The sequence below is a fragment of the Rhododendron vialii genome, chromosome 2a, assembly GCF_030253575.1.
Source record: "Rhododendron vialii isolate Sample 1 chromosome 2a, ASM3025357v1".
NCBI classification, from domain to species: Eukaryota; Viridiplantae; Streptophyta; class Magnoliopsida; order Ericales; family Ericaceae; genus Rhododendron; species Rhododendron vialii.
The window spans coordinates 42994236-43018664 of NC_080558.1; the positions used below are offsets into that span (position 1 = coordinate 42994236).

The 24429-nt window shown below is 37.8% G+C and overlaps 2 protein-coding genes across 2 annotated transcripts; both read left to right on the forward strand.

Moving 5' to 3' along the window:
* The first annotated feature begins 2367 nt into the window (after positions 1 to 2367).
* Positions 2368 to 6644, forward strand: LOC131317892 (peroxidase 18). Its single transcript, XM_058347575.1, has 4 exons — positions 2368 to 2702; positions 4194 to 4373; positions 4568 to 4733; positions 5957 to 6644. The coding sequence occupies exons 1-4, from the start codon at positions 2457 to 2459 to the stop codon at positions 6370 to 6372; spliced, it is 1008 nt and encodes a 335-aa protein (XP_058203558.1). The 5' UTR covers positions 2368 to 2456; the 3' UTR covers positions 6373 to 6644.
* Positions 6645 to 7308: 664 nt separating this feature from the next.
* On the forward strand, positions 7309 to 10070 carry LOC131317893 (putative pentatricopeptide repeat-containing protein At3g25970). The gene has a single exon (XM_058347576.1). The coding sequence runs from the start codon at positions 7581 to 7583 to the stop codon at positions 9684 to 9686; it is 2106 nt and encodes a 701-aa protein (XP_058203559.1). The 5' UTR covers positions 7309 to 7580; the 3' UTR covers positions 9687 to 10070.
* The last annotated feature ends 14359 nt before the right edge of the window (positions 10071 to 24429 follow it).

The following is a 24429-nucleotide window of genomic DNA, read 5'->3' on the forward strand; positions in this document are numbered from 1 at the left end:
TTAATTTCATAATTATGCTAAATATACGAAAATATAACAAAATTATTTTAGTTTCGAGTGGGGGCATGTGCCCCCACGTGCCCCCCTTACCCTCCGTCCCTGCTCTTGCATGCAACCGTAACTCGATGATTAAACCCCCGAAGTACAAAACCCTAACCCTAGGGTTTCAAGAAGAAGGTCAATCAATCACCCTCAATCCGAAGCAATCGTGCACTGAGGGATCAAGGTGGTGAGGCCCAGAGGCCTATGGTTTGACTCATTTTCTGTTTCTGTACTTTAATCATAGTGTTTTGATTTTCTGTTAAACTGTTCGTATTCTGGCGTGAGAAAGAACATCGGTTGGGACATCGTTCCCATGGCTGGTATATTAGGCCAGTGGGATCCCACGGCCGTGACATCTATTCACCGGCCGTGGAATCCATTCACTGGGACAGCCTGTCGTTTCCCGTTTATTTTAATGCATGCTTTAATTACTGTCATGGCTCACCATATTAATTGCATGTTTAAAAGCTAAACCAGTTTATTTGTTTAAAATTAAATAAAGCAAGCAAATGTTGAATGATTATGAGCCGGTCTAACGACCGGGCGAAGAGAGGTGCCTAACACCTTCCCTTTATTGTACTTTTGGCTCCTATACCCGAATTCTTTACCTGTTTTCTTAATTTTTAATAAATTAAGTGGCGACTCTGTTTTGATGATAATCATTATCATGTGGATATGTTTCTAGTCATGGGAGTATCCACGATTCTGGTTTATGAAGTGGAATTGAGGAAATAGGATATCTGTATGGCGATACCCCTTTTGGAAGATGTCTACAACTAACTTCCCACTAACCCTAGCTAACTATAAAATATGGCAAAAAAAAAAACTAGCTAAAACGTCCAGTGGTTTTTCAAGCGTATTCACAGAAAAGTGGTTTGGCAAAATGAAAACTTGTTCTATTTATATAATTTTACTTGGTAAAATGAGTAGTATGGGTGGAGACGCTAATCATCCTGGTAGGCTAGCTAGATTGCATTTTTCAACTAAAGGCTTAACCTTCGATCTCATTCGATCGGTTCCCATACTTCTAATTGTGCGTAGTTAAAACATTGCACTTTTGAGTCTAGCGGGGATGTTATCCATGTGACTCAAGAATTAAAAGTGTGTTGGCCAAACCATTTAGGGGCATGATTGTTTTGAGAGATTGAAAAACAGGAATAAGTTAATGCCATGAGATTAATTAATTAATGAAGTATTGGTGTACGGTTTACGTGCTCTTGTTATTACTCATCATAATAATACATATTGGTGATTAATTAATGGAGTATTGGGGTACGGTTTATGTTATGATGCTAGGCCAACTTAGTCTCCGCAGAAATTTTGCAACTTTACGTTGATGTTGAACGCGCTAAGTTATTTAGGTTTCAGCGCATTGTTGGCACGACTAAAATGCAATTTCGGTGAGAAATAGTAGTAGTAGGTTTACTTTAGGATTTTGTTTATTAATGCTCAAATGAAATAGGAGAAAAGAATGCACTCTGTACACAGTTTCAATAGGAAAACAGTACCACTGCGTTTCTCATTACCAGGACAACTGTATGCTTGGAAGGGCAGAGTTTCATGTTCTGATTAGTTAGGCAAAAATGAAAAGTACATGAAAAAAGAGGACAGCAAATGAAGCCCAAGAAAATCATGCATCATACTGTTCCTCTACATACTAGACAAAGAACAATACTTGGGGTCGCTATAGTGTGGTATAGTGCGCTATCCGAACAGTTCTCTATAATATTTAGGATTTAGATTTCATCTCGGATGCTCGTACAGATTTGAGCCGTTCATTGATAGCCGATATGAACAGCTTGGGTCGTGCACTACAAGGACCTGTTTTCCCAACATTCTTATCAGCACCTCAGGCCCCGTTTTCTATTAACAAAAACCACAAAAAAACTTAAAGCATTTTACTATCTTGTTTTCACTAATAAAAAAATACTAAAAACTTAACGTATTTTATCAGCTAGTTTTCACTAATAAAAAAATGCTAAAACTTAACGCATTTTACTAACTGTTTTTCACTAACAATTTTTTTTTTACCAACTGATCAACAACTTTTTCACTTATATATCCAGCAAAAACTTTTTCTCTATTGAAAACAACTTGACATTTCTTAACAACTTATTCACTATCAGAAACATCTAACAATTTTTCAACCGCAAATAAAAATTTATAAAATTTTCACCACAGGAAACACCCCTTCAATCTCATCTTCTCCACCCAAACATCAGCACTACTGTCAGTGTGTATTACTAACCCCATAACTCCTGCTACCTTCCAACCCAACTAGAATAAATGCAGCCATTAATACTGGTAAAATTTTCTCTCTCCCTTCCTCTCACTTTGGTATTTTGAGTGAGACAGTACGAAAAGTAGTAGAAAATCGTTCACAGAGAACAAAATCCTTTTTCCCTGCACCCCATATGGAGAAAAATCCAACGGTCTGTTATCCAACGGCTCATCTCCAAAAGCTTCTTACATTTGTTATCTTCATCTGTGTACTTTCTTCTTCTTGTCCTTGTTCTTCTAGTCTGTCGTTGGACTTCTACGCAGCTTCGTGCCCATCTGTCGAACTAGTGGTGAAAAACACGGTCAGGCGAGCTTCTGACTCGGACCCTTCCATCCCCGGGAAGCTGCTCCGCTTGCTCTTCCATGACTGCTTTGTTGAGGTAAGCTAGTCAAGTTTTGAAGAGAGAGAGAGAGAGGGGCTAAGCATGCATATATTGTTTAAAGAAGCAACCATAGGGAAGAACGACTTCGAAACCTCCCTGGTGTTTGAATGACTTCGAAACCTCCCAGATGTTATCAACTTCTTTGGGGCTGGTCCACACGTAACTTTGCTCTAGTTTTGATTGAGCTCCCCGCAGTGGTCGGTGAGATTGGGCCATAGAATTAGTCGAGTGCATGCGTGTAAGCGGATTCGAATACCTAAGTTGTAAAAAAAAGTAGAGATAATTTTCACACTCTCTTCTTTACATACACACTACAATTTTTCGCATTTAATTAACAAAAAAAAAATATTACATACATTTTTAACACTAAAAAGCAAAAAAAAAGAGGTGTGGATATCAAAATGGGAGTGTGAAAATCGAAGAATTTTTCAGTGTCAAGTGGGTACCACTGGACGATCCGAATATGCCGAGCGGGCACCATGTGGGATATACCCACCCGGCACCGAAAAATTTCTTGTGAAAATCAATTCCCAAAAAAGAGGTGTTGTGCACCTAGGACGGATTTTCAGAGAGCTAAGAGCCAGAAAACGGCTCGAGCAGCAATCAATCTGGCTCGGGCGGGATTTAAAGTGAACACATATTGAGCCAAAAATCCCATATAGCTTTCCCACTATCTTCTTTGTGTATAAATGCAGTACGAGAGTTATCTTTTAGTCAGTTTAAGAGCATCTCAAACCCATCTCTCACTCTTTCTCCATTTTAGAGACTCAAAAAGTATATTCTATTCAAAAAGTAATTTTGGAGAATTAACAACTTCAACCCAGTTCTCCATTTTTAACCTCCAAAACTTTCCCTAATTCTTCCTCCATTTATTGTTCGATAATGTTTTCCCTCCTTTCATTAGATGCACATTTTTTCTCATTTCAGCTCATTATTCAATACAATGATAGGATAGTGAAAATGAGAAAAAAATAATATAATGAGTTCAAATGGTTTGAATTTATTTGATGTTATTTCATTATGCATTTGCATATACTTAATATTAGACTCATTTTGAAGGTATTATTATTATCTTTCCAATAATACCGATTTTATAGAAAAATGATGCTAAATGTAATAGTTATATGTAATTGACAAAATTCTAGTAAAAAAGTAAATAGAATATTAGTGAAGGGGAGAATGGAGATGGGTCTCCATTTAGGAGGAGACTCTCTAAATATAGAGAATGAGAATTGACTCTCCATTTTGGTGACCCATATGGAGATGGGTTGGATGACATGCATTCTCTAAAATAGAGTTTTAGTACTGCTCAAATGGAGATGGGTTGGAGTTGTTCTAACGAGTTGCATTGCTTGTAATTTAAAGCACTAAATGGTGAGTTTGAAGTGCATTTATAAGTTATTATAAGTAGAGTGCGAAAATCTTGACCTTTTCTTTATTCTGCTGAGAGCTTAGAATGAGTTATTCTTGTCATGTACTAATTAACAGGGGTGTGATGCATCGGTGCTTTTACAAGGAAATGGAACAGAGAGAAGCGATCCGGCAAACGTATCTCTTGGAGGGTTCCCAGTAATAGACTCAGCAAAGAGAGTGCTCGAAATCTTCTGTCCGCAAACTGTTTCTTGTGCCGACATTCTTGCCTTGGCTGCTCGAGACGCTGTACAAATCGTGAGTTTAAACCTCATATCAAATGAGTAATGGCGATACTTTCACGAGTATTGAACTAACGAAAAGATCGCGATCAAAATACCATATCATATATTCTTGCATAGCATATTATTGTTGTCGTATATCCGATTCCGTGTTATGGATTTGTATTTTTTGTTTGGTAGTTTTACTAATGATAGCCGGAATGTGTGTAGACGGGCGGACCGGAGATTCAAATTCCGACGGGGAGGAGAGATGGGAGGGTTTCTGCAGCTTTAAATGTGAGGCCAAACATAATAGACACAAGTTTCTCACTGGATGAGATGAGTAAGATCTTCACCTCCAAAGGGTTGTCCTTAGATGACCTTGTTACCCTTTCAGGTACACACACCCTTTCAAGCTAGTAGTTAAAGCATGTCTTGATTCATGAAAACAGTCTCCTTCCTGCCAAACAGTACTTAAGGCAACATATTGCTTCTTTATAGGCCTTAAATTACCATGATATATATCAATGCTTTTGAACCTATTCCCAGTGCATCACCATGTGGAACTAATTATCGTAGGCCTTGTTAATTTTGCACATTGACCAAAATTGTGTTTTCAAGTATGTTTATTTTGGGGACTGAAACGGGGATCTGGGGATACTGCTCGGTAGCTCCCTACCAAGCGGGTGCAGAGAGATCGATCTGTCGTTCATCTTGGTACGGACGGCTTGGATCGACTCTGAGCATATACAAATCTGAACCGTCCATTGTTCAATTAAGATCCAAGCCGTCCATTGTCGAGATGAGGCCGCTCTACACTACTCTACAGCAGCATCTCCCATCTCCCTGTAATGGATGCTTTAAAGGCATACCTTTCCTCTTTAAGTACACCCATGCTACTACACATAAAATAGGCTGTACATGTGAATGTGTCCGAGCCCCCATCCATGTCGGTGCAACTATGTGTGTATCGTACTCCATTTTTGTTCCTGAGATGTGTCATGGTGACTATATACACCTGCCTTCAAACCAAGCCAAACTGGACCGAAGTCCCAATCAATTAGGGTTGGCTGCATGAGTCTTCTGTTGCCTCCGCTGAATTTTGAAGTGGGCATCGTGCTTCATGGTCTACCCCTCTCCTTAATACTACTCCTTCCGTCCCTTTTAAATGTCCCACTTCGTAACTCCAATTTATTAAAAAAATATCATCATTACATTTTTTACATCAACTTTTACCTTTACTTTCCTTATTTACCATTTATCGAGACATCGTCATTACACTTCTACTCATTAACTTTTCAAAATGGAATCTACTTTTAAGGGCAAAATGGAAAATGTACTAACTTTTACCCACTAACTTTACAAAATGGATACTTGTTAAGGAACAACTCAAAATAGAATATTGGGCTTTAAAAAAGGGACGGAGGGAGTACCATCTACCCGTAAATAGGATCCACCCAAAATACTACTCGCCGTGAGTTTTTTTGTGAAATTTAGAAGTTTGTCACACGTAATTTTGTTTATCGATCATTACTCTTTATTTTTTGTTTATCTATCTGATAGGCAGATAGTAGAAACTCAACAAGACTAATGCATGTACATGGTTTGGGAATGTTGCAGGAGCCCACACCATAGGGTCAGCCCATTGCAGTGCATTCATGGACAGATTTAAAGCCGACCCCAAAGGCAGTTTCACACTCATTGACACATCTCTGGACAAAGACTATGCAAACCAGCTCACCAAACAGTGCCCAGCAGGGGTAAGTTCGTCCACTACAATCAGCAATGATCCCCAAACACCCCTCCGATTCGACAACAATTACTTCAAAGTACTCCTAGCCCACAAGGGTTTATTCCAATCGGACTCGGTTTTGGTTCAAAATGAGAGGACCGCAAACAGAGTCGTGGCGTTGGCAAATGACCAGAACAGGTTTTTTGATGGTTGGGCAGAGTCTTTTTTGAAGCTTTCCAGTATCGGAGTGAAGACCGGGGATGATGGGGAAATTAGACAAACTTGTTCTGCCACTAACGGGTGAAGAAAACGCAAAATGTTTTAATTGGAGCAATTTCTGGTTGCTTATTGCTTATTCAAAATTTTCTTGATGTTCTTGTCTACGTTAAGTTGATAATTTGTTTTTCCTTGTTCTATTTTCTTCAGCTGGTTGATAATTTTTGGTTCCTTGTTTTATTTTCTTCTTTTCGCAACGTTGACACAGCCAACGGTCATGGTTTAGCACTTAGTTTTGTAAAACTATTTTTTCTGTCTCTCAAAAAATTCTAAAGCTGACTCCCATGCAGAGATTAAATTTGTGCTTTGATGTCATTATATCAAAAAAAAAAGAAGGTACCATCCTATATCGTCCCACAACATTTTCCCAAATGCTAAATACTATCAAAACCAAGATGTTGGTTCAGTGGTTGGAATCGCAGACTTGGTAGATAGTGCCTTGGTTTGAGTTTTCAAAACTCTTTTCCATTGATTGGGTCAAACATATTCTTAATACCGCACATACATGATGAGATCTTAGTTTATGTACTAGCATAAGTGCAATGGAGTTCCTTCCAAATAGTAATGTGATGTGGTGGACGCAGTAATATACTCCCTGACAGAGCTGTCATGTTCCATATCCAACTTGCACTTCCATTTGTTCCAAAATCAAAATCTGGAGGGAGCTTAGTAAAAGACTATCAAACATGTGGAACCAAATATAAACTCAGGGGATCCGGGGTTGCAGTGCACCTCCGTACTATACGATGTAGTACGGGGTGCATTACAGCCCTTCTCAATCCAAACTTAAGACAGTGACCTTTCTTTTACTCCCAATCCAAATTTAGAACAGTGATTTTCACATTCTCTAAATTACTAAATTACTAACAGGCACTTTAAACAATGTGCGAAAATAACCTTTCTTAATGCGGTTAGTTTTTTGGACGGTACAAATTCAATCTCAGAGAAGTCAAGTCACTGTTATTTAACCAAATTGAAATTGGCAACTTGGCATGCAAAACCGCATCCATATCACCGAATCCGACGCGCAGATAAACCCGAGTGTGTTACTGAGTCCGACGCATTTTCCACTTGGAGCAGTACCCTAGAATTCAAACTTTCACGCCTTTCTAAATTCCTCACTTCGCAATGGGTATGGTGGTCTAATCTTGAAAAAGATTCAATCTTTGAAAGTCACAGTGGGTGTTGATTTACAAGAAATTCAGGTTATTCTTAAGGAGTACAAATGGGTTATGAATGAGGCCATTGCATTCACTCATTGAAAGCTCAGTGGCCTCATTGTACAAAGTATCAAGTACCCATTCCTGGGCAATCAAACTAGGCACCATTACTGATACTTATACGGCAAACAACATTTTAGGTAAGTACGCAAAATGCAAAGAGTTGGGTGCCGCACTGAAGTTGTTCGACGAAATGCCCGAGCGAGACACTGTTACGTGGAACACTATGATCGGTGGATACGTAAATTATGGGGATTTAGAGAGTGCTTGGGAGCTTCTGAAAAGCATGAGAAGGTGTGGGTTTATGGTTGATGGTCATACTTTTGGAAGCATACTTAAAGGGGTTGCTAGTAAAGGATGCATTGATCTTGGGTTGCAAGCACATTCACTCATTGTTAAGACTGGATATAGGGGAAATGTTTTTGCAGCTAGTGCTCTTTTGGACATGTATGCCAAGTGTGACAGGGTTGAGGATGCTTATGTGGTGTTTCAATTTATGCTGGAACGTAACTCTGTCTCATGGAATGCCCTAATTGCAGGGTATGCTAAAGCGGGTGATCGCGAGACTTCGTTTTTCTTAGTACAGTCTATGGAACGGGAAGGTGTGAGGCTTGATGATGGGACCTTCGCTCCGCTTTTGACATTGCTTGATGACCCTGACTTTTATGAATTAACTATGCTAATCCATGCTAAAATCATAAAGCTTGGGTTGCAAGCTGCCAACACTGTGTGCAATGCCGTAATTACTTCCTATTCAGAGTGTGGATCCATTGAAGATGCAAATCAAGTGTTTGCAAGTGCTAGCAGTACCCGAGATTTAGTTACTTGGAATTCCATGCTAGCAGCTTACCTAGCACATAGCCAAGTAGCCCTTGCCTTCAAACTCTTGCTTGAGATGCAAGAGCTTGGATTCAAACCAGACATCTACACATACACCAGCATAATAAGCGCTTGTTTTGAAGATGCACATCTAAATCAAGGAAAATCCTTGCATGCTTTGGTAATTAAGAGTGGGTTGGAACTACTAACACCAATCTCTAATTCGTTGATGGGTATGTACCTCAAATCAACTAAAATGTATGTGGATGATGCAATAGAGATATTTGAATCCATGGATTTGAAGGACAATGTTTCTTGGAATTCAATTTTGACCGGACTCTCACAGTATGGGTTGAGTGAACATGCAGTAAAATTATTTCGGAAATTGCAATTGTGTCCCCTAGACCCGGATCACTATGTGTTTTCGGCTGTTCTTAGATCTTGCTCAGATTTGGCAACCCTCCAATTGGGTCAACAAGTTCATGGCTTGGCACTTCAATTAGGCTTTCAGTTGAATGATTTTGTAGCAAGCTCCTTGATTTTTATGTATTCCAAGTGTGGGATTGTTGAGGATGCTCGAAAGGCCTTCGAAGCTACCCCTAAAGACACCTCAATCACTTGGAACTCGATCATGTTTGGGTACGCGCAGCATGGGCAAGGTAAAGCTGCACTAGACTTGTTCTTCCTAATGAGAGATAGCAACGTAAAACTGGATCACATAACTTTTGTGGCAGTTTTGACTGCATGTAGCCACATTGGTTTGGTAGAAGAAGGTTGCAGTATTCTAAAATGTATGGAATCTGATTATGGAATTTGTCCCAAAATGGAGCATTATGCTTGTGGGATCGATCTCCTTGGGCGGGCTGGCCGTCTAGAGGAGGCAAAAGCCTTGCTTGAAGCAATGCCATTTGAACCAGATGCAATGGTATGGAAAACTCTGTTGGGTGCTTGTAGGAGTTGTGGTGATATAGAGATGGCTACTCAAGTAGCAAGTCGTGTACTAGAATTAGAGCCTGAGGAGCACTGTACTTATGTTCTCCTGTCTAACATGTATGGGCACCTTAAGAGATGGGATGAACAAGCTAGTGTGAAGAGGTTGATGCGAGAGAGTGGGCTTAGGAAGCTACCTGGTTGGAGTTGGATCGAAGTTAACAATGCTGTGCATTCTTTTAATGCTGAAGATCATTCCCACCCTTGCTTTCACGCGATATACCAGGTGCTGGAAGAATTGGCAGGTGAAATCAAGAATTTGGAAAAGGCGATTTATTTGGAACTTATTTGTGATTTGGGCTGTCTGGACTGATGATGTAATTCAAGATGCTCATGGGACTGATTTCAACTCCTAATGATGTTGACTGATGGCTATTAATGCAATGGAAGTGTCTTCCAGGGTAGTAATGAGGAAATATTGTCTTGATCATCTTGCTTGACATTAGATTGTTGCATTGTTTGCTGTGTGGAAAATGAAGGTGCTGTGGTGAACAACCTTTTTAGAATCTGGTTTGTTGTGTGCAATGCATAACCCAACAAATATGATGGGAAGATGATATTAAGCATTCGACAATGTTAATCGCTCATAAATTTATCATGACGGAAGGATTGACGTACAGGATATTACTTTGTTGTTTAGGCTAATGAATGTGTTAACGACTGAAAATCAATCATCAAACCGGTATCTTTTGAGTTCATACTTCATGTTTCATCTATTTTGAAAATCAATCATCAAACCAGAGATTTGTTGTCTAGCTTCAAATTGTGTAGATATGGTTGTGTATTGAATATATGAAGCTTACGATTAATTGCAGAATATACGAATTAGGAATGCATGCATTAGAAATAACCTAGTGAGATGAATCATGTCGTTCTATTAACTATTTTCTCCTATGTTGCTACATGCACGTTTACATCACTACACCATTTTTTCCCCACATACAACATATTATTGAATGTATTCGAAACTGGTTTTACAACTTGCCAATTTATATGGTACCCACATACAACATATTGATTATTGAATGTATTCGAAACTGGTTTTACTACTTGCCATTTTATATGTTAGGACTTAGCACGCTAGATGCTTCTTTTCGAACTGTGTTTTCCACTTGGTGCATCTTTTGACTCAAGGTTTTCCTTGGTTTTTACCCAACACAAGTAGGAACTAGTAGTCTGTATGTTGTTTTTGTCATCTTCTCATGTGAACTTTCAAAGTTGTTCATGCAATTGACCTCTGGTATGGACATTGCTGAATTTTGATCCTTTTCGGTTACTCCATTCATTTGGCTAATCCACTTGCCACGAATACCTTATGATAAATGAAGTTTAGTTGGTTCTCATGACCATGACAGTCCCGTATGGTTTTCATCCTTCCAATTTGGCCTTTAGTATCTTTAGGAGCTCAATTTTAATTGGCAGGCCCGCCCGCATTTGTAATTTAGTTATGTCAATTCTTGACAAATTCCTGAAAGAAAAGACAACTGTACATAGGAACACATGCTCACTTAAATTATGCATATGAGATTGGGGGGATGCTCATTACATGTTAGTAGAAAACACCCTCGATATTTTCAGTTTTCACTTGAGCTTTGGAACTCCACTGCCTTTCTTTTCTCCAGTGGGACGCTTGGTCTCTCATCCTATCCGGCTAGCACAATTTCTTCAAAGGTTATTAAGAACCTGTGTCACACACTTGACACCTAGATGACAGTGGGATGATTTTTAAAATTTTTATTTGGTCATTCACCCAGGAAGCATGCTTAGTATAAAGATTACTGTAGAACCATGCAGAAAACTCTAAAATATGTGCAGGAAATGGTCTATTAAATATCTTGGGTTATCTTTGGGAGCTAATCTTTGGAACAAAATTACAGGGGATCCAGTGATAGAGACGGTGAAAATGGATATATGTCTTTATGGCAAAGAAGATTGTTATCAATTGCAGGTAGGATTACACTGATCAAATTCACTCTTACATCCATGCAGTTCACGAGGTTAATGCCAAGATTCAAAGGAGCTTTTTATGGGGTGACTTTGTCAATTGAAAGGTGCAGAACTGCAACAAAAAATTGATGAACTGTTGTGCAAATGGCAATGGACATTTGGATAGACCAATCATCAGTGCAAAAGGAAGTTACGCCAAGAATGATGTTCTGAATATTTTTGTGCACGTACACAACCAAACTGCAGGTTCTAAATAGTGTACTTTTTTTTTGCTAAGTAATAGTGTACACAATATAGAAAGAAATTTATTTGCTTGGGAGGAGGAGCAGCAGCAGCAGCGCATGAACTTATTGAATATTTTGAATGAAATCGGTCTTTTGGAATCTGATTATGCTGGCAATGATATTGGATGGCTTAAATCTTTAAGTATGTTTCTCTTGCTCAGTGTAACCTATACCAATTAAACATTGGGGGTATTTGGGAGCTACTTTTTGACTTTTCATTTTCAGCCTTTTGGATTATGGCCAGAATGTATTTTGAGTATGGTAGGAGTGTTTGGGAGATGTAAGGAATGTATTTTGAAACTATAGTAGTGTTTGGTAGATGAATGAAGAAAATGAATTATGGATTGATTTTTTACCAAGTTGCCCTTGGCCTTTATTATTGTGTTAAAAGGTGTACAAATATTTTTTTATTTTTTATGTTTGCATTTGGCCTTTATTATTGTGTTAAAAGATGTAAAAAAAAAATTTATTATTTTTATTGTTGCGCTCTCTCTCTCTCTGTACTGCGTCTGCTCTCACAGGTGAGGAAGTAGATAAGAAGTGTTAAAAGGTAGAGCAAAAGTGGTAAATAGATAATAATAGTATGGGTATTTTGGTAATTGCACGAAAAATGGAAAACCGTGAAAAGGACCTCCTACCTTGATTCTCCATTTTTGCTTCTTTAAGGAGAATCTGAGATTTGGTTGTCAAAATGGGCTTGCCAAACGCCCAAAATGGGAATGCATAAATGGGAAAATGGGGTTGCCAAAACACCCCCATAACTTTTCTCCATTTTAGCTGGAAAGTATTCAACAAACTACACTATTTTCGTTAGACCTCTTATAAGGCCACAAAAATTTGGGCCCCAAGCAATTTCTTTAAAGGCCTTAGCCCAGTGCCTTGGGTTTCCAAAGCATGGCCCATTAGTATCTCTTTGTTAGGGGTGTACATTTGAACCCGGGCCAAAAATCTTCGGGCTTGGGTCAGCCCAGTCCAGCCCATCGGGCTCCCACAAAAATTCGTCCTCAGGCCAAGCCTATCTTGTCAACAAAATCTAGGCCCATGTACGGCCCATGACCCTAACATATTTGGGCTTGGGCTTGGGCGCGACACTCATGGTTCATTGCCTTCTTCTTTATACGCTAGTAAGATGAATGCTAGCCTGTGCCATTTCGCAACTTTTGGAGTCTACCTTTGGGCACGCTTAAATCAATTCTATAGAAAGAGATTAAAAAATCTCCCAGTTGGGCTGTCTTTAAGCAAGCTCTTAGCTTTCACTATTCGCAAAACAAGTTTTGAGTTTCCAAATCAGGAAAAGAATTTCATGTAAAATTTACTAATGATTTCGTAGAACTTTTGCCAAAGGAAGAAATGAGGAAATTGCCATATAGGGCCCTTTTTTTTAGAACTACTTTTGGAGGAGTAAATTATATTTGCTAATATTTGAATATAAGTAGTTAGTTTAGTTACTATAAAAATGGAGAGACTACATTTTTTTTTTAAAAACTTCATGAATTGCATGAAGTGTTTTTATTGCATGACTTCAAAACAAAGTGCCTAAAATATTATTGAAAATTGATGTAGGCAAAAAAAGTACTCGTATTGACTAAAAATACTCTTTTTTTTTGGGTGAAAATTGACTAAAAGTAGTACTTCTTTCCTACTATAAACAAACCATGAATGTGTGCTACAAAATTTTGTACTTGACAAAAAAGTGAATAAATCATATTTCGCAAATAAAATCATAGCCAAGCACTACTACAGGACGCTAAGTATGTTGGGCTTTCTGCTTTCAAAATTCATAATTTGGACTTTACTTTAGATATTCAGCACAGAACAATAGAGTTTGCATTTTAGATTAAACAAGCATATCTAGTTTGGACTTTGAACATACAAATTCATTATCTATAGACATATTACTCATGACGGGTATGGATCCGGCTTCGAAGGGGTAAAATCTTCGGACTTAGGATCAGGTTAGTTGGTAGCTCAACGGGCCGAGCTTTGGGTAGGGCCAGGCTTCAAAACCTATAGCCCAAGTACTAACCATACGGATCGGGAGGGCCTAGGGCTGGGCTAAATTTCAACGGCCTTCGAGCAGGCTTTGGGCCAAATTTACACTCCTACTCTATGTGAATTATACATAGTGCTTCATGCATTGTAAACTCCAAAATCAAGAAAATGCAGCCCCTCACTTTAAATTATTTGCGTAGATTAGTATCATTTGCTCTAGGCCTTTACTGTAATAGATTGATCATGAGTATGCAGCCCATCACGTTTGGGCTTTTGAATTGGCCTAATCTGGTAACCTGATATATTGGTCCCTGCAAATTCTGGCTCTATCACTTAGCTAGTATGGGTCTCACCATCATCACTTATTGAACTTTTCGGTTGGTGGTACAGCTTTGAGTTTGTCAAAAGATAAAAAAAGAAAAGAAAAAGAAAATCATTTTGGAAGATATGCCATTGGGTGTGATTTCCTTCTCATTTTTGTGGCCAAAAGGTAACAAATTGCAAATCTGAATTCTTCTTTCCCATATAAAGCAAATCTGTCAAGTTTTGATTGAGACATGCTTCTTGATAATGTGAACGGACGAATATTGTTTGGCCTTTTGATGCATTTGCATCAATGCGGAGCGTTTCTTCTGCGGACCACCGCACCATATTTTTTTAGCTTAAAATACGAACAGATATCTATTCGCGCGAACAGATTGTCCGTAAATCTTGACCATTCAAAACACAATCCAACGGCCAGAACGGTAGTCCGCACTTTAAGCTCAAATGTGGTGCGGTGGTCCGCATGAGAAACGGAGTATGCATCAATGATGCTTCATACAATTAGAGTAACAAGTTGTAGTGATATGATTCAATCATTCACGTTTGTCTTAATCACAAAAAGTAAATTATCTTTTCTTGAAAGCATTCATTGGCATCCTTTTCGTTGAAGTCCAATTCGATATATTGGTTCAGGACCAGCCAGGTTCACACCCTAAATAATTAAAGTAAAATCAAGTGGATAAGCCCCTGTTTAAAATTAGCTTTATGATTTTCCAAGTAATTCGAAAATTGTACTCAATTGCAAATTTGGGTTCTGATATTGTAAAACTTAATATTTCCGCACTAAATCATGTCTTTTAATGAAATGTTCAAGTTAATTTATTCTACATTTTGTTAAATTATTTCTAATAATGAGCCGAATTTTCTAGGCATCAACATATTTACACCATCAACTAGCATGAGCGCGGTTACAGTCAGGGCAAAAGCAACGTATGAAGTGGTGCCTCAAGAGTTTATAACACCCAGTAGAAGGTTTCAAACACGAGATTGACTTTAGAAGGAAACAACCCCCTAAATCCCAAACTTGAACCGCCAAGTCAACCCCTTTGGATTTCTACGTAGATGATTTAGCATACCAATTACTATATACAGATTAGCATGAGTATTTAAGTTGGGGTGTAGCTTTGTGAGCCTTGAGGGTTTAATTAGATCATGGACCCTCAGGGGCTGTAGATACAGCTGGAGATTAGCTTACTCTTGAAATCTAGATTAAGGTCTAACTAACTAGTGAAATAAATAATACTTATAATGGGAACAACTCTCTTATCCTAATAATGCTTTGCTGGGTTCTCTATGGAAAAACTGTCGCTCTTCAAAAGTGGAAATCTTTGCATGGATGGCTGTCAAAGAGAAGGTGACAACCAGGTCACTTCTCTTGAGTAGGAACATTATCGGTGAGATCCGCTCAGCTTTGTGTCCTTTTTGTCTACTGCATTTGGAAACCCGTCATCATCTGTTCATCCATTGCCATTTTTCTTGGACTGTGTGGTCTCTGATTTTGGATTGGTGGAAGGTCAAGTGGGTATGCCCACCCTCTGTTCCGATTTTGGCTAGTTGGTGGTTTGATAATGGGTTCCGCAACCTCGAGAAGCACATTTGGGAGTCTTGCTTCTACACCACGTTATGGTCTATCTGCCTGGTTCGAAACGACTTCGTCTTCAACAACTCTTCTAAACAACCTTGGGAGGTGGGGGATTTGGTCAAAACTATGGTAGCTATGTGGATGAAGGCGAAATTCAACATCAAAGTCTATTCTGTGGAGGATTTTAAGGTTTTTCTAGACGGAATCCGGAAATTAAAATTGTAATGTAGTCTAAGGTGTTTATCCAACTATCTGTTGGATGTCTTTCTTTTCCGGAGTATCCAAGCTCTTTATGCTAGGATGCCCTTTCTCAATGTACCCTTTTGAGCAATATAAAATGTTTCGTTTGCTGAGAAAAAAAAATTAAAAAAAATAATACTTAGCTTTTTGACATAAAAAAAGTAGAACCAGATCATATTAGGTAGCCAGTTTGAATTAGGTTTGAGAAGTTCTATTTCCAGTCTTGTTGTATTCCTTGTTTATGGCCGGCCGGATTGAGAATTTTATGACTCCTTTGCCTTGTGGATTTTATTATGCAAAAAAGTACCATCGTATCCCGAATTTTCAACTAGAGTATTTATTGAAAGCAGACTTCGAATTTTATGGAGACCAAACTTTCCAAATCTTAGGGCTACTGGAAGGTTTGTCTGGTCGTTAAGTTCGGCTGGAGATCCGAAATTAGTCGAAATGTGTGCATGCAAGCTGATCCGAAGATCCGATTATTGAAATAGACTTCTATATGCGTCTTGACAATGCACGCAAAAATAAGATGATGGTGTGTACACTGGGAATGTACTAAAAAGTTGATTGGCTTTTGGAGTCCGATCGACAAAATCATTACTGGCCACTCCATAATAAGCTTCAATTATAGGAGGCCTGTTTGACGTCCTACCCACTAAAAAGTCACTGATTTCCCTTCTGGAAGGGAGAAAAATGGTATTTCACTTGTATTGGAGTTAGTGCCACGAATAGTAATGTGATCTTTAGGCTTGTCAAAACAAAATTGCTGACCTCACTTGCAGACGAGGATCCTTTAGCCCCCTGATCGTTCACATTCTGTTTTGGTCGAAGACGGTGCGTGGGAGTTGAGTACTATTCCACCTACTGACAGATGAGATTAGGGCTGTTTCGGTGTTATTGTGGTTGGGTTTCATTCGTGCTTGGGTGTTTTTCTGTTTGCATTCGACATTTGGTTGCATTCTCCTCCTCTCTCCGGACTCGATGTACAAGTTATTAAGTTTCTTAATAAACTTCTTGCCTTTTCAAAAACCCGTCGTTGCTGCATGTTCTAAAAAAAGAAAACATTGTTGTTGCGAATATAAATTTAGTTCGCTTGAAGGGCTCATGTCCTATCAACATCGGTGTACTATCAAACCTAGCACCATTTAGCACTCTCTCAAAGTGCAGCAAACTAGATTTTGCCCAAAAATCACCCCAAAACCAGCTTTTTCAAAATTTAATTTTAGGTTATTTTTCAGCTTCAAAAAATATATCCAGAATCCCAAAATGTATTTGCGAATTTTTTTGTACAAAACACTTTGAAATACTTTTTGGATCTGGTTTCTCTGCGGCTGACTGTGACTACAAAGAAGGGAGTACAGTCCAATCTGGACGGTATACTGACAATTAATGATTCAGATCTGTTGAATTTTTAACCGGTAAAAGATCCAAAATAAATCTAGACCATTGAAAACGCAAACCGACGGTTATTACAATTAAAACCTGAGCCGCAGAACAAGCCATATCCTACTTTTTTAACAGTTTAAGCTAGTGAATCTGCTCTAAGATCTTTTTAGCAAATGGGTACGCATTGCTTTTAGCCATGCTTACTCGTACGCTGTATATATATAGTCTTGACGCTTGTTTTTTCAATGGTTGCATGTGATTTTATTGAACTCCCTAGCTGTAATGTTGAAATTTTCCCTATTCCAAACAAAGGGTAACATGTCAAAATCTTACTTCATTACGAGAGTGCATTGTCTCTGCCTTTTCAGGGAATTAATTACCCATTTGTTAGTACTACTATAAATTAATTAACCCATGCACTAACCATATCCAATTGTAGTTTGATGTTAATAATAAATTATCGTTAATTGAGTTGTTTATCGATGTTGTTGTGTAGTGTGTGAAAAGTAATTAATTGGCCATTAGTATTATTTTGATTAACTAATTAATTAATTGCAGCTGATTTGAACCCACACCAAACCTTGCTTTCTTCTTTTCTTTTTGATCCGCCACCAAACCTTGCTTTCATTTTCATCTTTCTTGGTTACGCTTTTGGTGGTGTGAAAGAGAAAAAGGAAAAATGGACCCAACCAAAATTTGTTGTATGTTGAAACTCTCTCTCTCTCTCTCTCTCTCTCTCTCTCTCTCTCTCATACAGACTGCGGATTCCAGCCTTCTTTCCACCACCCACTGAGAATTAAGTGCATGTGGTGTGGCCTACAGTCCACCAAGATTCCAAAAATATGGAAAAATCCTCTCTGTTCGTGTTGAGAATCTTGAGATCAAGCTCATATATATTTCTTTTTCCGAGAGATACTAATAAATACAGAGAAGAAAGCGCTAAACATAAGGTATAGAACACGGTCCGATAACTCTTGAGGCCAATTCCCTTGCCATAACTCTTTGAGGTCACCCAGGCCCGGTTCTTAGATTTTCGAAGTCTTAGACGGAGTTTGAAAATGGGATCTCTCATTTTCTAGTATATTAATTAGTTGTTCGATATAAGAAACGAGCCAGCCTTGTAGTTTGGTGGCAAAGTGATTGTACCACCTCTTTAGTACCTCTGTTGCAAGTTCAAGCCTCGAAAGCATCGTTTCGAAACCTCTTATTGTATGGGTTGCAAAATTGTGGCATTAAAAATTGAAGGGACCCGATCCCATGCTCAGAACACCCGCTCCTTATCACCGTGCTACATTAGCCTAGTTGTAAAGTAGTTCACATACATAATATTTAATATATTCCACTATTTGTAGACCCACTTATTAGGCCCAAAACTGGAGGCCTTAGCTGTAATGACCCGAATTTTCACGTGAATTTTTTTAAATATTTTATTATAATTCTTTTACTAAAAATTATTTTATCATTTATTGAAGTGATTGTATTATTATTATTTAACTCTAGGAGCTAGCCATTACAAACCTTATGATATCATAGGATTTTTTTTTCATATCTTGAACCATAATATCCTTGTACCCAACTATTATAAAACCTTAGCCTTCGGTTCGTGATCCTAAAAATCTAGGACAAGATTACATTGGATTGGGATAAGATTAAATTGGATTGGAATTTTATTAGGATAAGATTTGATTGGATTTGGTTAGATATGATTAAGATAAGATTTTATTAGATATTATATAGATTTTGTTGGGTATTATTAGATTATACAAGATATGATAAGATTCTAGTGAATTTTGTTAGATTACATATAGATTTGGAAAGATATTACAAGATATAGTTAAGATTTGATTAGATATTATTAGATATAGTTGGATTTTATTAGATTATATAAGATATTATTAGATATCGTTAGGATTTTCTAGATTCTTCTTTCATGAGTATAAATAAGCTCCATCCCTCCACTCTCCTCCACACACCTCACTTCTCATTGTTAGCTTAGAGAGAGAGAGAGAGAGAGAGAGAGAGAGAGAAGTTTGAGGATTTATAATTAGCTAGTGATGTTTTGGATTGGTGAGCTAGTGGTATATTTAGTCGGAAGATGGAAAAAAATGTTTTAAGGCATTGATTCGTAGATGTAACGGCCGACATATTTGAGGTAGTCCGGGGAATATACGATATGCTTCCTATTTCCGGAATCTTTTCTTCACTCTCACCTTTGTACTCCTTTTGAATATCTCATGATTTTCGTTCAATCCTGTGGAATCTTGTTGAAAAGTGTAATAATTGGTATTGAATATGATGTTGTTGGTTGAGTACTATGGAATTGTTTCGTACATGGATCGAGTGAACTCATGCACCAATAGCCTATCCAATAGCCAGAATGGGTCGAGGATGACCCGGTGAGGAAGGAATTGGGGGAGGATTACAGGTCATGTACTGAGGAGGACATGGTATAAGGTTCATTGTGATTGTTGCTTCGATTTGGTCGATTATCGTTTCTTGATTCCACTTATGAGCTTTGTTATTCTGTTGTATCGTATACTTCCCGGATAATTTCTTTTTTAGGCGTGGAGCAGGATTATTGGAAATTAAATTGGAGCATATAAGGATTAATTTGGAGAGGTCTTAGAAGAGTTGATAAATTTGGAACATCTAGAAGATTATTTAGAGGGCGCCTTAAGTTTATTTTTGGTGATGTAATTTATTTATGGAAAAAATAGGGCCTAGAAGTGTTTGAAATAAAATGTATTTTGGAGTTTATTTTTAGAAAATAGAGGGGCGTTACACTAGCCCTTAGGGTGGTTGCTTGGTGGGCCTACACCCATGGCCGGGTCTGAGACCACCTCACCCTATGCGTAAGCAAATGAAACGCTGAGGAAAAATGCTATAAGAATTAGTTCGAAGTGCACAAGTTAACCCGAAAAAGAAGAAAGAGAAAACCTCCACTTAGTTCTGCTTATAAGCTCTTTTTCTTGATTGGCACCTTAATCAAAAAATAACGACAAATCCGTTATGTCAGTATCTGTCTAGAAGATCCCATTTTTCTGACAAAATCTACATCATCCCATTACAAACAACATCAAAGCAAATCAAGCACCAAAATGGACCTAGACAACTAGACAAGAAGGTTTAACAACTTCCAATACAAACTTCCATCGTATTGGTACTATTAAAATAAGTATTTATTTTTTGAATTAAAAGTGATGTATTATAAGAGAATGACATGTCTCGTAAAACAAAAAATAAATACTTAAAAAATAAAAAACCTTCGCAGAACGAGGCCTGAAATTTTTGTCTGATTTTTTTCAATGACGGATAATGCAAGGGTTGATTTTCTAGTAGATTTTTTGTGTGGTATAGGTTTGTTGATATTTATTTTCTCATAAAGTTTAGTAGTGAGTAATTTTCATGATATTGCATGTCTCGTGTTACAAAGGAATTAAACAACATATTTTTGATGAATTTTCACTATCAACTTCGGTTGAATTGGAATCCAAATTGACTAACATATTTTTTATGAAAATTTATTATCAACTCCGGTTGAAATACAATTAAAATTGAGAAACATGTCTTGTCAGAAAAATTCCGACATAGAAAACAAAATAAGGTATATGCCACGTGATGCTCTATGACCCTTCTACTTCACACATAAATTTTTTTTTGATTGGCAAAAAAATATTTATTGATTAAAAAATTGCAGCATCCCTAATCATGGAAGGTCTACCACATAGAACCACAGTGAAGAGTGCAAAAGAGCATGCTGGAAAGAATGGGAAGCTCAATCAATCATACACTTAGAGAAGGAAACCGAGTTGCTGATTGTCCAAAGTGGGGTTGGTAGTGTGCAGGTGCTGCACAGTATCGTAATGCGCGGTTCGGATGTCATTACCTTTTGATTGTGGTCCATTTGATTGACTTATTTATCCTGTTGGTTTGGTGTTGGATTTGGTTATCTCGTGGATCCTCACACAAAGAATGTAGTATCCCGTGATTTGTACTTTGTATTTCATACATGATGTAATAAATTCTCTTACCGATTGAAAAAAAAAAAAACACTATTCACAGGTGCCTCCCGAATGGTAGGTGTCACCGATTCGTACAGTCAGTACCGGTTGTATACAGTGATAAGAGATAACGAGTTCTTCGATTGATCTGGTTCCACACATGTTGTAAGCACATGCATTTGGGAATTTTGGATACTCATTTACGTATCTCATGGGGTCCACACTCACAAGTGACTGTGTGCAAAATTTTGTACGTAAGCTGTGTGTGGATGGAACTATAGAATTTTCGGAAGATAACATGGAGAGATTTGTGCTATTGAATCAATCAAGCTGAGGTATCGATGAGGAGAAGTTTTTCAGTGCCGGATGGGAACGGACCACGTGGTGTCGAGCACCATTTCAGCCGTCCAAACTTATTTTGGACGGCATAAATCTGTTTGGGTAATTTTTTAGTATGAAATTTATCAAAATACCCTCTCAAGCCCAAACAGATCTGGACCGTCCAAAACACGTTTGGACGGACGAGATGTGTGCTCAGCATCACGTGGCCCGTGTCCACCAAGCACTGAAAAATTTCTCTTAGATGGGGTTAGGTGTAATGGCACTTTCGGAATGCAAATCATTCTTTGGTTTTTGTGGATGTTGTGAGTACTTCCTCAATTATTAATTATTAGGTAACATGCCAATGCATACAATTGGGGATGGTGTTGTGCAAGGGTATGCGCAGTACTGTACTGCGTATTTTCAGGCCATCAAATCGTGCATCCGACGGCTCGGATTTCATCTCGACAATGAATGACTCTTGATCGTTGAATGCCAAGATGAGATCCGAACCATCGGATGCATGATCCAACGGCTCAGAGGTGCGCAGCATAGTGCTGTGCACCTTACTGCACAACACCAATCCAAAGTCCACATACAGTATCACTTGATTGCATGGAGTAACATACAAATGAGTCAATGATACTGAAAAAAGAAATACTTTTAATTAAAAGAAATACGCAAAATAATAAAAAAACAAGTGCATGTATTTTTGAAAAAATACTTAAAACATTATTTTTTTCTCTTTTTGGGTCAATAATGTCACTTGCGACCGATCATTACGGAATACCTTGTTCGTTTTGGGTCTCAAAACCCCTGTAAACGGTCTCTAATAAATTTTCTCTATCAGTCTCGTGCCACGCATTACTTTCAAAAACCTCCCTCAAAACTCAACCCGAACAGACTATTTTTTGATAATTTAGGCATTCGGACCAGCTTATGACCAAGTTTAAGTTTCGATGACTTGCAACCATGAGCAAAGTTTGGGTAATGACAGCAAGGGTACAGCTTTTGATAAACGTATGCGTATAATTAGTCATTTATTTGAGAATAAAATATTTAGATAATACCTTTAATTTGATAGGGTTGAATTTTCACTCATTGTAATGTAGGGGCTTTAATTCGCTTTCTTTTAATTTAGGGGTTAATTAATGGTGAATATCAAGCGAGACGCAGGGTGGGGAAAATTATCAGTGTTTTCGGGTTGCCATCACATAGTGCTCCATGCCTCTTTTACACTACAAATTTGCGTGAGGTCCAATACAAAATGTGTAGGCCCCATATAAATGTGTGGCGGTGCTCTAGGGGCACTAATCTATCCAGGGGTGGATTAACATATATTCGAGTTGGATCAATTGATTGTGCTCTGTTTTCTAATCTTCGTTAGTGTTCTAGATAGGTTTGAAACTGAATTTTGTAATATGAACCTGCTAAAACTGTAATATTATTCAAATGTTTTCACAAGAAAGTACGTTTCTGCTTGATAAATTGTGAAGACCTCGATTCTGCACTTGGATGGGTATCAATACATCCCCAACTATCCGCTTATGTATGATAAAAAAACACATCATTAACACATGACAAAATGAGTCTATCATGTATTGTTTCCAAATATCAAAAAATCCCGAAGGGCCCTCGTAACTCGAATTCATCTGTAACACTTAGCTATATTATCGAACACTTTGCAATGTGATTGGAGCATCAATTAATTTTGAAATTTGCTGATATAAATTTCAAAATTCAGCAATCTATGTGTAGTGCTCCAGTAGTAATATTCTATTTCAAAATCCTTTTTTGACAATTAATATATATTAAGCTCTTCTTCTAATTAATCATATCTTTTTAGGTCAAGAAACAACATGACCAGCTTATTCATCCACCATCATTAATTGGTGGGTGTATGCTGATTATTGTAAGAAAAATAATGCCTCCATAAAGGAAAATGAAAGCAGGTAGGTAGCCCCCACTCTGTTGGAACAAATCAGTGCAATTGGGATGATATTTACTTTTCTTTTAAAATATAATACATCTTCCTTGATCATGGTCCCACCGTGCACCCATTTGTATGAGTGCCAAAGTGCCTAATATTTTGATATCAAATGTAATCATTCAGTTAGAAGGAGAAAAAAAAAAAAAAAAAAAAACCCAAGGGGTTTGACATATAGTGGCCGGTGAAGGTCCGGGACTTAGGAGTTTACACTCTCCTAAGCTTTCAACAGGTTTTGAAACCTCGATCTCAGGTGCTGTTAACTTTTTTAGGGCCAGTTTGTACATACAAAGTTTTGCTTTGACTTTTATAGGAAATTCGCGAGTGGGCGATGTAATTGGTATTTCATGATTAGTTAAGGTGCGTATAAGTTGATTCGAATATCAGAATTATCGAAGAAAAGTTGGTAGGAGAAAAAATAGTCTTTTTCTGATATCTAAGCATTAAGATGTGGAATAATGGGACAATAATCTTTCTAGAAGTATATTGTTTCATCTCGTTTGAAGCTATAGGCCCAAATTAAAATTGACCAGCCACTTCAATTTGTAAAAAGACTACAATTTACATGTATGTCCACGATTGGCAATGAGTTGGGTGATCACCGAATATAACATTTGAGACCTCTTCGCTCGTTATCAATTGTCTTGAGTTTGATATAAAGTTCACAAATAGTATCAGTCTATCAGAGCAAGGCCCATTTCATCCCACATTTTAAAATTTCACAATTCACATACCATGATGACGAAAAAAGACTACACGATGATAGACCCGAAAGAGATGGCAAGTGACAGACCTCTAACGCGACTTCGGGTGAGATGAAATGTTAAGAGAATATCACATTACTTGAAAGTAGAATGAGTAATTAATTAATATAATATTAAGATCTTTCCGCTCATTGCAATTTAAATTCGAGTTGGATATAAAACTTTTACATACTGTATTATATTATATAATATATCTAGGTGGACCCAGTAATGTAGCCCCCAATCACA

Coding starts and splice junctions, on each gene's coding strand:
- LOC131317892 (XM_058347575.1), top strand. CDS start 2,457: ATGGAGAAAAATCCAACGGTCTGTTATCCAACGGCTCATCTCCAAAAG. Junction 2,703..4,193: donor TCCATGACTGCTTTGTTGAG/GTAAGCTAGTCA, acceptor ACTAATTAACAG/GGGTGTGATGCATCGGTGCT. Junction 4,734..5,956: donor TGACCTTGTTACCCTTTCAG/GTACACACACCC, acceptor GGAATGTTGCAG/GAGCCCACACCATAGGGTCA.
- LOC131317893 (XM_058347576.1), top strand. CDS start 7,581: ATGAGGCCATTGCATTCACTCATTGAAAGCTCAGTGGCCTCATTGTAC.